Source organism: Phyllopteryx taeniolatus, chromosome 20 (genome assembly GCF_024500385.1).
Source record: "Phyllopteryx taeniolatus isolate TA_2022b chromosome 20, UOR_Ptae_1.2, whole genome shotgun sequence".
Classification (NCBI taxonomy): Eukaryota; Metazoa; Chordata; class Actinopteri; order Syngnathiformes; family Syngnathidae; genus Phyllopteryx; species Phyllopteryx taeniolatus.
Window position 1 is genome coordinate 5,002,488 of NC_084521.1, and position 15,943 is coordinate 5,018,430.

Here is a 15,943-nt window from a genome sequence, read left to right on the forward strand (position 1 = left end):
AGATGGCAGTAAAGCTCCTATTTTGCCTCTGTCTGACTTCCGCCTTGCACTGAACCATTATACTTTGTTGAGGGGGTGTTGTTGGGTTGTATTAATCGGATATTTAAACCGCAATCTATGTGAGAGCCAGTATTTAATTTATTCTTATTTAATCTAATATAAACCTATCAAACTATACAACGCGAGGACATAAACCTTGACAAAACTGTGATATATGACCGCGACATGAAGGCGAACGTCCCCCTTGCTCGGCTCTTGTATCATTCGACTGTCATGGCGCCCTGAGGTTAGAGCTCGTGACGCGGCATCAGCGTATTTGGACAAAACGACAACAGTTTAGGCGTTTTTACCTAATGTTCATGATTTGACACCGATTCGTCGTCCTCGACCGAAACACTATGGCGGGCAGTAGTACTGCTCAGAAGACCTGGGAGCTCACCAACAGCATGCAGGAGGTTCAGAGCATCGACGAAATTTACAAATATGACAAGAAGCAACAACAAGAGATCCTCGCCGCCAAGCCGTGGACAAAAGAGTGAGTTGGCGTTACGAATGAAGTCTTTTGTGTTTTTAAAACTAACTCACTTTAAAAGGCAACATCACCGGAATTGATTGAGTGACATTGAGGTTGTCCAGTGCACCCCCGCCATTCTGCGGTTCACCATTCACGAACTCATCTATTCGCATTTTTGTTTAAGGTCACAAGATGGCGCCCAAACGCCCTAAGTTTGAAAGCCACTTTTGGAAGCGAAGTTCTGAAGCTGCAGTTAGAGGCAACATTAGGAGCTGACTTAGGAATCTAACGTTGGAAGTTAAACTAATGTGTGGTAACGTTGAAGTTTACATTGGACTAGGGTTGGGGGGGAAAAAAAATCTAATAAGTCTGCTAAATCAAGAACCCCCCGGAACCAATGTTTCACACCGACATTTATTGCAGACGGACGCAGTGTTGGGCCACTGATAAACTTTGCCCAAAACAACTGAGGACCGTCTGTAAGTAATTTTAAGACAATATTAGATGTGTAATGTACATATAACATGATGTATGAGTGAGCTGAATGGTAGCGTTTTTTTTTTCTTCCTAAAATGCTAATTACGGATGCTAACCGTTAAGCAAAAGCTGATTTTGTTGTCTCAAATTCTGTAGAGTTTATACCATGTACAGTACCAACTTATGCAGTTTAAGGGTTGAAGTCCAGTCCTCATAAATGAGAATAAAGCTAACTTTGGAAAGCAATATGCGGTAACGTTGAAGCTAACATTGGAAGGTACTGTTGGACGCTAACTTTAGATGCTAACATTGGAGATATAGTCGGAAGTTAACTTAAGGAGCTAACATTGGCGACAAAAACATTGTAAGCTGATATTGAAGCTGATGTCGGAATCCAATGATGGTCTTCCTTATTTCTAATGCTAATAAGCTAATATTGAAAGCTGATGCTCTGAGCTAACGTAAAAACTAATGTTAAAGGCAACATTGCAAGTCAACTTCAGAAGCTAACATTGGAGACAAAGCTGGAACTAACATTGAAATCAAGGCTCTTTGTGGTGTTGAATCCACAGAAATGAGGGTGGTAAACTCCTCAAGAATATGCAGAGAAAGGTCTGAATGACGATGTGTAGTGTTAGGTACGGTAAAATTGGCGAGTAGGGTCGACCATATCTCCTATTGACCCGTGCTGCGTTTGTGTGTACCTGGTAAAAGCCACCACTACTTCAAGTACTCAAAGATCTCTGCGCTGGCGCTGCTGAAGATGGTGATGCACGCCCGCTCTGGTGGCAACCTGGAGGTGATGGGCCTCATGCTGGGCAAGGTGGACGGCGAGAGCATGATCATCATGGACAGCTTCGCGCTGCCTGTGGAGGGAACAGAGACACGGGTCAACGCGCAGGCTGCCGCCTATGAGTACATGGCCGCCTACATCGAGAACGCCAAGCAGGTTGGTTTAGTCAACAGACAGACTAGGCTCACGCAACCAACCATAAAAAAAACTCCAACGGGTATACTAATACAGTGGTTCCTTGACTTACTAGTTGAATTCATTCCATGACCACACTCCTGGCTCAAAATATTTGTATCTCAAACAATTTTTCCCCAATGAAATTAATGGAAATGCTGTCAATCTGTTACAGCTCTGCCAAAAAACAACAACAAAACTGTTTGTCATATATATATTACATAAGCATAAGAAATAGTCACAGTGTTGTACGTTATAAAAACATAGTCGCAACTAGAGGTGCAACAGTTTATCAACAATTAATTGATTATCAAATTATCTATTTTGATAATCGAGTAATTGTTTCAAGACCTTATTAAACTTAAAATTGTCCAAATCCGTGGAATTTCAACCTCTCATTAACTACTCTCCAATTTTTGTCGTTCTCTATGAAAGTCGGCTGACTATCTTCAAGTTTAATCAAAATAAGACAAAAATTTACAAACCTCTGCTTTTACTCTGCAGATTGATCGATTATTAAAGTAATTGTTAGTTGCAACTTGCAGCCCTAGTTATAACACGATTAAATAGTCTATAAAGAATTAAGTTGTTTGTGCATCACGATATTTCCATGGACACTGTGCCACTGTGCCTTCTGGGTTTGCGTGCCTTGGCCACCAGGGGGAAGTGTAATATATAATTGAAGAAGAGTTTCACAACTAGGTGACTCAGTAAACTGTGCTAATATTTGTCTTTTTTTAACAAAGGATGGAATATTGTTATATTGTCTTTCTACGTGTTGCTGTACTGTTTGATAAAAAAAATTGCTTATCTAAGAAAAAGAAAAAAAAAAACTTAATCTGTCACCATCAATTGAATTGTACCTAAAAAAATTGTCCCGCAAGTATATAATAAAGCTAGCGATTCCGGTGTCTTTACGTCAGGTGGGCCGGCTGGAGAATGCCATCGGTTGGTACCACAGTCACCCGGGCTACGGCTGCTGGCTCTCGGGCATCGACGTCAGCACTCAGATGCTTAACCAGCAGTTTCAGGAGCCTTTTGTAGCCGTGGTGGTAAGAACTTTAAATCAGACATATAACCACTAACATTATACCCCAGGAGAGAGATTTTTTTTTCAAGGAGCTCTCTTTTTGATTAGTTATGTTACACATATTTTGAAGAGAAAACAAAGTTGTAAGTTGCTGACAGCAACATTGAAGAAGCTTCTGGCAAGTACTAGCTGTTTAGTACAACAATCTGCCGTCGTCTTCCTAGGTCTGGGCTGGTGGTAAAACATAAGCCTAATCTTACAAAGAAAAAACTTCCAGGCTTATGCTAGAAAGAAAAAGAAAAAGTCAGGAAAAGCCTACTAAACCATCTTAACTTTTTTGGGGGGTGGGGGGGGGGTTAATCAGAGGCACTTTAAATGGTGGCAGTTGATTCCCATAAATTTGAATGTGACTGGTTAATTCTGAAATACACGCACACAAAACATACCACATATACCCAGCATTTAAATGGGGTGTGTTGACTTTTTGTATCCGGGCACCCAGTTTGAGAACACCTGGTTTCCCCTATCTTGCCACCATTTACAGATCGACCCCACACGGACCATTTCGGCGGGCAAAGTCAACCTCGGTGCCTTCAGGACGTACCCCAAGGTAGAGGGGAGCACTATTTTTGTCTGTACACGTGTGGTTTTTACTCGCATTTGTTGCAAATGTGTCATTTCAGGGCTACAAGCCTCCTGACGAAGGGCCCTCAGAGTATCAAACTATCCCTCTGAACAAGATCGAAGACTTCGGTGTACACTGTAAACAGTGAGTGACGTTGTGTTTTTTGTTGTTGGTTTGTTTTGGGGGTTTTTTTACACGAAGAAGAATTGTTCACTATTTGCTAAGCATTTGCTTGTTGTGGAGTTAATATATTTAGACCTCTACAAAATGACGGCGTTCTGCATAAAATGGCTGCGCTTCTTCAACGGTCAATGCCATATTTTTATCAAAAATGAAAGTGTTGTGTCTCGAATCCGCTGTGGTAAGTGGATGAAGGCAAAACTTTCTTGTTCATGGATTTTCTTGCCCCATAGATATTATGCCATGGAAGTAACGTATTTCAAGTCATCCTTGGACAGAAAGCTACTGGAGCTCCTTTGGAACAAATACTGGGTCAACACGTTAAGCTCCTCCAGTCTCCTCACGGTAACGAGTAATCCCATGATTTCCAAACCCAGTCTTGTCTGACTCACCGATTGAGTGAGTGAGGAGGCTCAATAGTCAGCAGGCTTATCCAAACAGCGTGCTACACACCAAGACAAATTGACTACACGTCAAGATGGTGACAGCAGCGTCAGCCGTTGTGCTTTAATGAGCCTCCCCACTGACAACGTTAGCCTCACCTTAAGCAAACGTTTCCAGTGACTCCCCTCTGCCTTCATTCAGCACGCTTTGTTGTGTTTTTGTCTTTGTGTGTGTGTGTCTGTGTGTATGGGTGTCAGAACTCAGACTACACCACGGGTCAGGTGTTCGACCTGTCGGAGAAGCTGGAGCAGTCGGAAGCCCAGCTGGGTCGGGGCAGCTTCATGCTGGGCCTGGACACGCACGACAGGAAGTCCGAGGACAAGCTGGCCAAAGCCACCCGGGACAGGTATGGACTGTTAAAATTAAAGAAAAAGTAAGAGTCAGAATCTGGAAAAAATATATATATTTTAAGAAAAATCTGAAAATCCGATTTTAACAAATGTATTTTGAAAAAACTTGGATCTGAAGGAACTAAATAATTGAAAGTCAAAAATGTATATTAAAAACATTCTTAAAATCCAAATCTTTTAATACCACCCAAAAAATCTAAAAGTCCTATTAAAATGTTCAAATCTGATAATCCAATCAAATCTTTGAAAAAAACATGTATCCCTCCTCAGTTTTGTCTGCAATTTTATTTATTAAAAACAGGAAATATTTGCTTTAGCTCATTGCTAGCCCACTAGTGTTAAATTACATATAGTCAGCATTATAATAGCAACAAACAAGCAGTTTTCAAAGTCATCAGTCACCAAAATGGATGTTGTAGTTGTTGGATACTGTGTGTAAAGCCAAAGTTGGATAAATGGCTGGGTGTTATTCAGTTTGGCAGGAATTCTGTGCGAAATAGGCCACGATTGATTGTCAATGGTGCCAAAATCTAATTGTGTTTTCCCTTTTTGCTTCGTTTTAGCTGCAAGACGACCATCGAAGCCATTCACGGCCTGATGTCTCAAGTCATTAAGGACAAACTCTTCAATCAAATCAACACGTCTAATTAAGTTTTTGTTGTTGTTCCGCCACTTCTGGGTATTGTGTATGACTGCAAAATGTTTTTACTTCCCCTCTTTCACCCTTGTAGTAGTCAGAAAAGTATATTGTAGTTAATAAAATATAAGGGAAAGTCCATTGTTTTGTTGTCATTTTTGTAGGATGGTGCAAAAACGTTCCACACACACACACACACGAGAAAAGTATTTTCCCCTATTTTTTGTTGGCCTATATGTAGCCTGTGATTGGCTGCGGTACACCAGTCCAAGGTGTACCGCTGGAGTACACGCTAGCGCACCCATGACCCCAGTGAGGACAAACACAATAGTCAGTTCTCTACTCAACATCAATTTTCTGGCTGCCCCCAGTTTGACTTGCATATGAAATGTCCATCTGTTTATAATCACATGCTATTCATAAGGTCTTCCAACATATTTTTGTGATCATCAAAGACTTAAAACAGGCGTTAGGAATGAACACGCAAACACTAATATAAGCGGTTTCTTCACAACGAGCCTGCTCGTTTCCAGACTTATTGCAAATGAAAATCATTACAAGAAGTGGTGCCTGACTTGATCTTTCGGGAGAATAAGCAGACACGTCTGCTGCCCCCCGACCGGCTTCCCTTCTCAGCTGAACACGACATCCAAAATATACATTTGGCCATTACAATACCCTAAGAAAACAAAGTGACACTACGGTTGCGTGGACGCTGAGCAGGCTCACGGACTGAATGGCCTCCAGTGTGCTTCTGTTCCTGGCCTGTGTCACTGCAACGCCGCGGACCCCAACGGGAAGGCCATTGCGCCTCGAGACGCAAAATGTGGCCGGGTTGGGGATGCCTCTGAAGGCATACTGAGCCTGTGCAGAACCTTGACTTGGTTGTTCCATTATGTAATGTGGGGACTAGCTGCACTGCGGTATTGGATCGCTGTTGGATGAGGTTCTGCATTCTGAGACATCATCCCTCCATTTTCTATAGTGCTTAATTGTCCTCATTAGGGAGGCGGGGGAGTTTGGAGTCTATCCCAGCGGAGTTCCGGCGAGGGACAAGGTACTGGCTGGTCGCCAGCCAATCGCAACGAACATATAGATAAATGACCATTCACACCTATGTGGACAATGTTTTAGGAGTGTAGGAGGAACCCACGTGAGGACAGGGAGAACATGCAACCTCAAACTGTGAGGCAGATGTGGTAACCACCAGTGCACTGTACTGCCCTACCAAACATTAGTTTTACTTCTTATAATAAGTCAAAGTATTGTTTTTATATTTAAATTCTATTTTGTTAGTTTAAACCAGTCGTTGGCTCGCTTCCGGTGCTTCCTTGGTTTCCAAGGCAACGCTTTAGCCGTCCAATAACTTTCCAACACGGTCCCACCCTTTTTAAAACTCTTTTTGTTGTTTTTTGCTTTTACACACGTATACTAATCCCCCTGAAAGCAAGTAGGATATATTTTTGTTTTTCATTTTTATGTGCGTGTACTCGACGTCAAGTTGTGGTCAGGTGTCGTACCCGTACCGTATGTCATTGTGGTGCTAGCCAAGTTAGCATCAACGGCTACATACACGATTCTGTTAAGACTTTTGTGCTAGTTAAATGCTGTATACATTCTATATATTCTGTATTTTATCGTGAGGTACGTGAAGAAAACAGTTGCATTGCCGTATATGTCCCGCTAAATGTTTAAATAATGACAAGGTTGTTGTTGTTTTTTAAAATAATGACAAGTTAAAGTGAAGGGTTGGGCGTATGTGACGTCATCAAATAGCGTGGCATTTATCATAAAGTTGGACCAACCTGACGCACAAAAATCTCATGTGGTAATTAGCAGAAGTGGGAACAAGTCATTGCTTTGCAAGTCACAAGTAAGTCACAAGTCTTTGTCTTAAAGTCCCGAGTCAAGTTGCAAGTCCAACTCGTTTGAGTTTTGAGTCCCTTTACCAACAAAAAAATCTAGATTTTAATATATTTAATATTTGTTAAGTATGTATATATTATACACTGCATTCATAGATTTAATATATTTTAAAATCCGTATTTATTTATCAAAACAAATTTGATAAACAAGTGTATTGAACCTTTATAAGAAAACTAGGGGCCTGATAAAAAAAATTTTGCACCTTCAAAAGCAATCGTCAAAGGGGGGGGGGCTTAGTTTATTGCCCCTTCAGAACCAGTTAATAGTAGGTTTTTGCTTATTCTATGACAATGCTATGCTATGACTTATTTTTATCACTTTATTTCTGAAGTGACATTAAACAGACCTGTCACAAATTTGCATCCAGTAGTGCTGCAATTAGTAATCGATTATTCTATTGGAATAATCTAGTATAAGGGTAAATGTATTTTTGCTTGGTTAAAGAGCAATTGTGAATACACAAGAGAAAATGAGACATTCACTTAATAATGAACAACCAATTATTTTCCTCTTTTAGATACACAGTATTGTTCTGAAATGTCACATTGTGCATATAGCAGGAAACTGAATTTTCTTGTCGACAAGCATTTCTAGTGAGGCAATTTGAACCACAAATATAGATTTCAGTTTAAATTTGGTATTCCTTGTGAGTATCAAAAACATAACGCATTAATTAAAAAAAAAGAGGAATAAGTTTGTCATCTTGTTATAAAGGTACAATTTCATCCAACTGTGGTATCTCAGTAGGAACACTATGTAAAATATTATGTCAAAAAGAGGTGAAGAAAAGGACATGAAGATCTGTTGCTGATCGATTGGTAAATAACCGGAATTTTAAAAAGGAATACAGTACAAGGCTGATTCTTGAGAACACTATACTGACTAAACCAGACTGTAGCCTAAAGGAAGCCCAGACAACGCACGGCCGGCCCGCCGTGTGACTATTTGCGTGATCGTTCAAAAAGGTAGTTGCTAATGCTGACCTAAACAAGCATACGTGGTGTTAAGCCAAGCGAGTCCGACAATGCAATGTGGATTTATTTTTATTTTTTTGCATTAATTAACAGCCTTATTGTTACGTTAAATGTCGTTGACGTTTCTGTTTTTTGTGGTTCTTGGAATGTATACCTTTATTTAGCTGTCACATTTATTATTGATTTATGTTGTACTGTTTTGTTTCCCCCCCCCCCCCCCCTTTCCCCCCCTACTCAAGCATGCCCAAAAGAGCGTGAATTATCTAAAGACTATAAGAATTAACTAAAGTTTAGCAGTTATGGTTGTCTACCTGCTAAATAGTCATTCAGACGTATACATGTTGGCGTTTTTCATATATTTCAATAATAAAGCATTAAGTTGCACATACAGTTGTAGAAGGCTACGAAGTACTGTTTTTTTTCAGTGCTTTGGTCAAAGTAGAAAGTCTTTTCAAGTCAATGGATTCAAGTCCAAGTGAAGTCCCGAGTCACTGCTGTTCAAGTCCAAGTCGAGTTGCAAGTCTTTTAACATATGGTCAAGTCGAGTCAAATTCCTGACTCGAGTCCAAGTCATGCGACTCGAGTGCACACCTTTGGTAACTACTGTGTTTCTTAATTTGTCATGATGTGCTTTTAGAAAGGGGAAGGATTGAAGGACCACCATGGTTAACTTGACCACAGAGCTCATAGCCAAGTCCAGGAACAACTTCAAGAAAAAAAGAGGCCTCTCCCTCCAAGAGTATCTTAGGACCCTCACCCACCTCCACTTATCTGGGCACAACATTGAGTACATTGTGAGTAGAGGCCATCCTCACCTTTTGTCTTACATTAGGTACAGTGGTGCCTTGGCATACAACTTTAAATATTTTTTAAATCTGAAAATGCTTTTTAGAAAATATAAAAATCCTGTCAAAAAACCAGAAATCCATTTTTTAAAATCTGAAAATCAAAACAGGATGATTTCAGCAAGATAAGAAATTGGGTGTCAGATGTGCTGTATTGTTGGTCTAGGAACTGTTATAAGCAATGTCTCCTCTTATTTCATTGCAAAATTCAGACAATTGCATCACTATGAATGGACGAAGGTGTATAATGTGCTGCTGCTACTGCGGCTGATTCAAATTGAGATTGTTCCCACTTGAGAGGACATCTCCATGCGAACCCTCATGTTTATTATTGTGGTGTGCACTTTGCAGTGGTGTGGAAGTGCTGCTGTTTCAGCTGTTTCTAATAATGTGCCTCCCCCCTCAGTGTGATCCAGTGCAGTTCTCCACCACCCCACTGCAAACGGCAAAACACAATAATAACAAACGTATGAAGACATCTACGTCAGTGTTCATAAACACTTAATGACAAACAAGCATTTTTATAGACATGAATAACTGCTCAAAGTTGTACCGACACACAGGAAGTGCATGGGCATCACCAGAATCTACTTCTCCTCATTTGAGTCTGGTAGTGTACTGCTCGCCGGTCAATCATAGGCCACAAAAAGACAAACAAGCTTTCACGCTCACATTTAGACCTATGGACAATTTAGAGTCTTCAATTAAGCAAAAATGCATATTTTTGGAATGTGGGTGGAGAACCACGGTACCTGGAGATTCGCATCCAGATCTCCTGACTGTGAGGCCGACATTCTCCCACTAGAACACAACAAAATAAAAAGACAACAACTATGACATCAACCAGGCTTATGTTCCAGGGGTTCTGCTGGGCTCCCCAAATGCCATTCCTAGTTACCTTTTTGTGGCACATCTTCAGGGCGACCTCTCCACATGCCGCAACCTGAGCGTCCTCTACCTGTACGACAACCGCATCACGCGCATCCAGAACCTGGACTACGCTTGCAACCTGACCCATCTGTACCTGCAGAACAACAACATCACGCACATTGACAACCTGGCCCATCTGCAAAATCTCTCCAAACTGTGAGTCTTTTTTTCTTTCTTTTTTTTTTTCCTTTTTTTTTTTCCTTTACCATTTGTGGTCATCACCTTGTAGCACTCTCGTATGTGTGTGTGTTGCAGCTACCTGGGCGGTAACAGCATCTCACTGGTGGAAGGTTTGGAGCGCCTGGGCAAGCTGGAGGAGCTGCACGTGGAGAGTCAGAGGCTCCCCCCCGGGGAGAAGCTGCTTTTTGACCCCAGGACCCTGTGCTCCCTGGCGGTATGACCCACTTTTCTTTTTTCTTTTTTTTTACTGTACAAAAATAGTCATCCATCGACACTGCACTTCAAAATGATGTAGGAGTAATTAAAGAGGTCAGATAAGAGGCTTAAAAACACGTGTATGGTACAAGATGCCTCGCTGGTTGGTGGTCCATGTGAAGGGGATGTTGTTTGATGATGTCAATGAGGCCTGTGTGGCTCAGTTTAACGGCCCATGACTCGCTCAGCTTCTTGTTTGTTTAGATCATTCAAAGAAATTGCTGTGCAAATTGAAACAGTTCCAGTTTTTTTTTCTTAAATGTTGCCGTTACCCAACTTTATCAAGGTGACTTAGATAGCAAGAGGCCACTGTTAATACAGCAAAGCTAGCCCAGATTCTACCTCAGATAGGGAAATAGACGAAGAGTCTCAGAGTCACTGCCTTTATTAACTGTAGAGACCATGTTTTAAGTAACAATTTAACATTCTTGACAGACATAAAGAAGTTGACCACTGTATAATAAAGCGAAAATAATTTTCTCACCTGTGACAGAAGTGTAGCGTTGATGGTTCGCTGAAGGCAGTCATTTATTAAAAAAAACAAGCGCAAAAGACTTGTGTACGTTTGGGGTGTATGTTCCATTGTTCTCTTAGATTTTTGCTTCAGCTGAAGTCTCAAGATATACTGGAGTCTTGCAAGATTTGCCACATCTCACAACATTGCTGAAGTCTCACAAAATAAGATGAAGCCTTATTGGAAAAGCCGAAGTCTCACAAAACAATGCCAGATTTGCTGAAGTCCTACAAAATAAGTAATTCTTACGAGATATGATATCATACGGGGAAGTCGAGGAAGAATTGCAAAAGTCTCCCAAGATTTGCTGAAGTCTTGTGAAGTTTCCTGAAGCCTCACGAGATGATGCTGAAGTTTTGCAAGATTTGCTGAAGTCTCATAAAATATGCTGTCGTATCCTGAGGTATGCTAAAGTCTTGTAAGATTTGCAGAAGTCTCATGAGAGACACGCTGGAGTCTCACGAGATACACTGAAGTCTCACAAAATTTGCAGAAGTCTCATGAGACACTAAGTCTTGCGAGATAATGCTGTGCTCTCAGGAGATTAGCTGAAGCCTCGCAAGCTTTGTATAATTGTCATGAGTTTATCTGAAGTCTTATGAAATATGCTTTAGTCTGGCAAGATATGCCGAAGTCTCGAAAGATATCCTGATGTCTCGGAAGATTAGCTAAAGTCTCACGAAATATGCAAAGGTCTCACATGATATGATGAAGTCTCATTTGCTGAAGTCTCACGAGGCGATACCGAAGTCTTGTAAGACAACTCGCAAGATTTGCTGATGTCTTGGATGACTTCATGGACAATGACTGTTCAGACTCCCATTTATTGGTGCATATTTTATTATATATAATGTTATTAATTTTTTTTCTGAATATAACATTGTTTCCAAATTGTACGAACTTTTAGTATCAACTTAAGGTGCTGTGTTTTTTCTCAGTTGTTTATTGAAAAATGAACACTTCTCGTTTTTCCTAGACATCTCTGTGTGTCTTCAACATCAGTAACAACAATATCGACGAAATCCATGACCTGGCCGTGCTGAAGGAAATCAAACATTTTTACGCCGTTGACAACAAGCTGCACAACGTGGAGGTAAAAATGCTTCTTTGCAAACCACTTTCCCTTGAAGTCCATCTGACGCATGATTAGCTGACGGCGTTAGCGTGAAGGCGTTCGCGTAGCTGTACGCAGCCACGTGTGAAATGATATGGAGATACGGGTTCTACACAACCAAATCCTGCAAATCCAACCGTCGGCTTGCATGACTCTCTCGGGGCTAGAATTATTCAGCAAATCAGCGAGGCACTCCCCGGAGAATTTTGCTCGCTGACAGCTTAAAACGAGCGCCAGTTTCTCCCCAAATCTTTTTTCTCACATCCGACTGCCTTTTAACAGTGTCCCCAAAATTAGGATCGGTGAGTCGGTTTTTATTGCAAATCTTCAGCCATTTTAGTGACTGGTCTTTTTTAGCTAAGAGCTTTTTGCTACACGTTTGTTGTGTTATTGTGTGAATGAGTGTGAAACTATTTCCCGCTTCAAACTATTCCGCTCATTCAGAACATCTACCCAAGTATTTATAACATTCCTCAAATTCTCACATTTTCACGATAGAATTCTCAAATTTAGAGAGACTTTACCTGTACCTCTTCCTTCTGCATTTCTTTAGCAATTCAAACCATTCAAATTTCAAGTCTTAATTCTTTCATTTCAACATTCACACGCAACTTCCACAGAAATTACATTCTCTAGCATTCATTACTTTACATCCATCCATCTGTCCATTTTCTGAACCGCTTACAATGAATGCTAAACAAAGCCATTTTGAGTCAGATTTTACTTGGTTGTCAATCGTCACCCATTTTATGGACTCGAGCTGGCATGCAATTTCCTGGATTCATTTTCCTCTTAACTTTATGAATCATTTTTCTCACATTTGACTTTTCGTAACGTGCTAATTGTTCCCAAATGTGGGATAACAAGCCTTTTTGTAAACTGCTGTTTGCCTCACAACAGCATTCCCCCAAACATTATATCTGGAGCTAGTTTGACTCATTTTTCACTCGCATTGATAATTGGCAGCTATTTTTTGGACTGTCAAGCCAGCACACATCCATTGTTTTGGAAAAGGGCTTTTTGCTTCAGGTTTGTTGTGTTTAACATTACTTTTCATGTCCTGTGACATACATAATGAGTTATTGTGTGGGCAGTAACCAAATTTGGGTCTTGAGTTGAAAAAATGAGGGAAACCAAAGGGTTTTTATCGTTCTTGCTCTCAAATCACTTCCCAATTGCCACGACTATTTGGAGAACGTAATTGCTGTACAAGATGTCATTTTTATTTGGCAATACCCTATAATTTATACAAGTCGTCTGCCTCTATTGATCCCTCAAAGACAGGTCTCCATATGGATCAATCAGCTCTTCTGGAGTATGGATTTTTTCCCCCGAAATAGATTATGACAGGCAGTCAGCCCGGTTGACAAATGGGGAGCATCTTCATCATCAATCGAAGTGCTGGTCAAATGCAGGTTCATAACTGGCCCATCATTAGCCCGGCAGAGCTCTAACTCCCAACTCCCCTCTGGAGCCGAGGGCTGGGGGTGATTTAGCTTCGGTGGCTGCGAGGGGGCTTCTGACTGACGGCCCTGACACGATCATTTATCAAAGCTGTGCTCAGGGGGTGTCCCCCCCCCCCCGCTGCCTTCTCTGAACTGATTGCAGCGCCACTCTGCAAAGTGGAAGCGCTTTGGCCAAGACAGGAAGGCAATGAACAATCAGAGCGTGTCCAGAGAGTGTTCATATTTCCACGGCATGGATTAATGTGCCTTTTGGATAAACATACAAGTACAGGCCCCGGGGGGACACTTGCATTTGACACGACACCGCCGACACTGTTTATTAAAACAGACTGATGTGTTGTTTATGGACTTTGCATTAAACATCCTTCCTTGTTTGTCTCTGATTAGGACTGGGGAACATACCTGTACGTATATTTACTGGTGAATTTGTAAAAGCAGCCCAAATTATGACATTAATAAGTGAGCTGGTCTTTTTTTTCCCCCCTCAGGAGCTAGAGGACGTGTTGGGGTCCTGGCTTTGGCTCTTTCAAATGGATTTACGCGGAAACCCTGCATGTAAAACCGCTAAGTACAGAGACCGAATGATCATGGCCTGCAAAAAACTCAGTAAAGTAGCTCTCGTCTTTTCGCTCTATACAAGTCGAACGTATTAACAGGCCAGGTTCGTTGTTTGTATTTATCTGCCCGTACAGAAGTACTGGATGGCCGCGACATTCAGGAGGTAACCAGACAGTTCCTCGTCAACTGGAAGGCATCCAAACAGGCTAAGAAGAAGAAGAAGGAGACGGTACCATTGAACTCCCCTCCAGTAACAAGTAAGATGCGACAGTAAATTCCTATTCATTTTTAATTCAATTACATTATTAATCTAAGTCAGTGATTCTCAAAGTACGGTACTTGTCCACTAGTAAGTTAAATGTTCAAACTTTGTATAATGTTATATTTTATGTTATATTATGTGACTTTAACTTTTTTAATGTACTACATTTGTAAAGTACATTTCAGTTGTATTTAACTTTGAAGTACAATACATTTGTATTTACTATTTTAGAACTGTTTACAAACATTTATGTGACGTGCAATTCATTTTAATTGAATTGTTGTGAGTAGTTTTTTATTTTCCTATATTTAAGCGGAGTGTTCAAACTGTGTATAATTGTATAGTGGCATAGAATAATATTACAGTGGCATAGAATAATATTAAATATACTTTTAAATTTACTATTTAAACCTATCTCAGTTGTAGTTTAAAGTTGGTCATTATGGTAGTACTTGGAAAGCTAACAATTTTTTGAGATAGTACTCGGTGTAAAAAGTTTGAGAACTGAGCGAAGTGTTAAAAAATATTTTCACATATTAACAAGAAGATCATTACATTTAAAAATGTCAAGATATTCTGCCACTGGTGTCACAATACAGCAATGATGCAGTAATCAATATAGTGCACAAAATCCATGATACTCCCTGATATCTACAGATCTAAAGAAGAGAACATTTGTAAAAAAGGGAAACATTTAAATATAAAAGTACACAATTTGATAATATTACAGTTTTGTCATTAAAATTGTTTACATTTTTTTAAAAACTTCATGTTAGATACATAATGACGGTGTTGTACATGGGGTAGAATATAAATTCGTAATACATTAAGTATAATGAAAAATGTCAATAAATAGTTGAATGCTTGGATATAGACTATAACACAATGTTTTTGTTTCTTTGTTGAAATCGGCTTTCGCAGTAAAGTTTCGTGTTTTATAGTATGCTTATACCGCTAATACGTTATGTGTTTGTATGTGTTGCAGATAACGTTAGCATGGGTCAGGGTGCCCGTCCAGCTCACGTCTGCTGCCACATTCACGCGCAAGGGTGGAAGCCGCAACAGCAGCCTCACAGGTCCACTATCATCATTGTTTGTTTTATTACTTCATTATTTAGGCTTGAATTTTGGAATATTGAATGTATCTATTTTCTCTGTCTTCCAGGGTGCAGCAGTTAAAAAGCTCTCTGTACAGACAGCTCAACCACATGGCCGTCAGACGTACATAAATAATTAATTACATAGCTTCAATGGATGAACTAAAATGAGTTTGAGTGTTTTTTTGCGGCTCTTTCAGTGTAACTTGCTGTGAGTGCATGAATCAGTGGGAGATTTAACATAAAAAAGTGACTTCAAGCTGTTATTCTTGTCATTTTCTATTGATAGAAATTATACATTCCAAATCGCAAATTGTCTGTTGCTTTTTGTTGTTTCTCAAATCAGACGTGCACTGTCATAATTTAAATTATAAATGGCAAATTGTGACACAAGCATCCAAATGGAGATGTGTGTAAATGCTAGATGGGTGTGTGAGGTAATTAGGTAAATAAGCTTACTTGACCTTCCTCTACTTAGCCAGCGAATGAGTGGCCCCGCAGGATACTGTTACTCAGTCCTTACATAAACATTTTTTTTTTCTCTATCAGGGGCTATTTTATTTTACTTTATTTTTTTAAAGTCCTCCAACAGCTGTAT

General features: G+C 40.2%; 2 protein-coding genes across 4 annotated transcripts; both read left to right on the forward strand.

Moving 5' to 3' along the window:
• The first annotated feature begins 243 nt into the window (after positions 1-243).
• cops5 (COP9 signalosome subunit 5) lies at positions 244-5,363 on the forward strand. Of its 2 annotated transcripts, none has more exons than XM_061757591.1 (8): positions 244-535; positions 1,706-1,940; positions 2,882-3,010; positions 3,533-3,598; positions 3,672-3,757; positions 4,027-4,138; positions 4,435-4,583; positions 5,151-5,363. In XM_061757591.1, exons 1-8 carry the CDS (start codon positions 399-401, stop codon positions 5,236-5,238), a joined length of 1,002 nt encoding a protein of 333 aa, XP_061613575.1. In that variant the 5' UTR covers positions 244-398; the 3' UTR covers positions 5,239-5,363. The 2 variants fall into 2 exon arrangements, with proteins under 2 accessions (XP_061613575.1, XP_061613576.1); XM_061757592.1 differs by lacking the exon at positions 244-535 and adding an exon at positions 543-993.
• Positions 5,364-6,539: 1,176 nt separating this feature from the next.
• Positions 6,540-15,604, forward strand: ppp1r42 (protein phosphatase 1, regulatory subunit 42). Of its 2 annotated transcripts, none has more exons than XM_061758325.1 (9): positions 6,540-6,674; positions 8,762-8,918; positions 9,889-10,055; positions 10,155-10,293; positions 11,825-11,941; positions 13,917-14,034; positions 14,121-14,243; positions 15,234-15,324; positions 15,414-15,604. In XM_061758325.1, the coding sequence occupies exons 2-9, from the start codon at positions 8,787-8,789 to the stop codon at positions 15,475-15,477; spliced, it is 951 nt and encodes a 316-aa protein (XP_061614309.1). In that variant the 5' UTR covers positions 6,540-6,674; positions 8,762-8,786; the 3' UTR covers positions 15,478-15,604. The 2 variants fall into 2 exon arrangements, with proteins under 2 accessions (XP_061614309.1, XP_061614308.1); XM_061758324.1 differs by lacking the exon at positions 6,540-6,674 and adding an exon at positions 6,720-7,097.
• The last annotated feature ends 339 nt before the right edge of the window (positions 15,605-15,943 follow it).

Excerpts from the sequence above, each read along its gene's own strand:
- cops5 (XM_061757591.1), top strand. The coding sequence starts at position 399 with ATGGCGGGCAGTAGTACTGCTCAGAAGACCTGGGAGCTCACCAACAGC. Across the intron at positions 3,011-3,532 it reads AGCCTTTTGTAGCCGTGGTG|ATCGACCCCACACGGACCAT; the intron begins GTAAGAACTTTA and ends CACCATTTACAG. Across the intron at positions 3,599-3,671 it reads CCTTCAGGACGTACCCCAAG|GGCTACAAGCCTCCTGACGA; the intron begins GTAGAGGGGAGC and ends GTGTCATTTCAG.
- ppp1r42 (XM_061758325.1), top strand. The coding sequence starts at position 8,787 with ATGGTTAACTTGACCACAGAGCTCATAGCCAAGTCCAGGAACAACTTC. Across the intron at positions 11,942-13,916 it reads ACAAGCTGCACAACGTGGAG|GAGCTAGAGGACGTGTTGGG; the intron begins GTAAAAATGCTT and ends TTCCCCCCTCAG. Across the intron at positions 14,035-14,120 it reads CATGGCCTGCAAAAAACTCA|AAGTACTGGATGGCCGCGAC; the intron begins GTAAAGTAGCTC and ends CTGCCCGTACAG.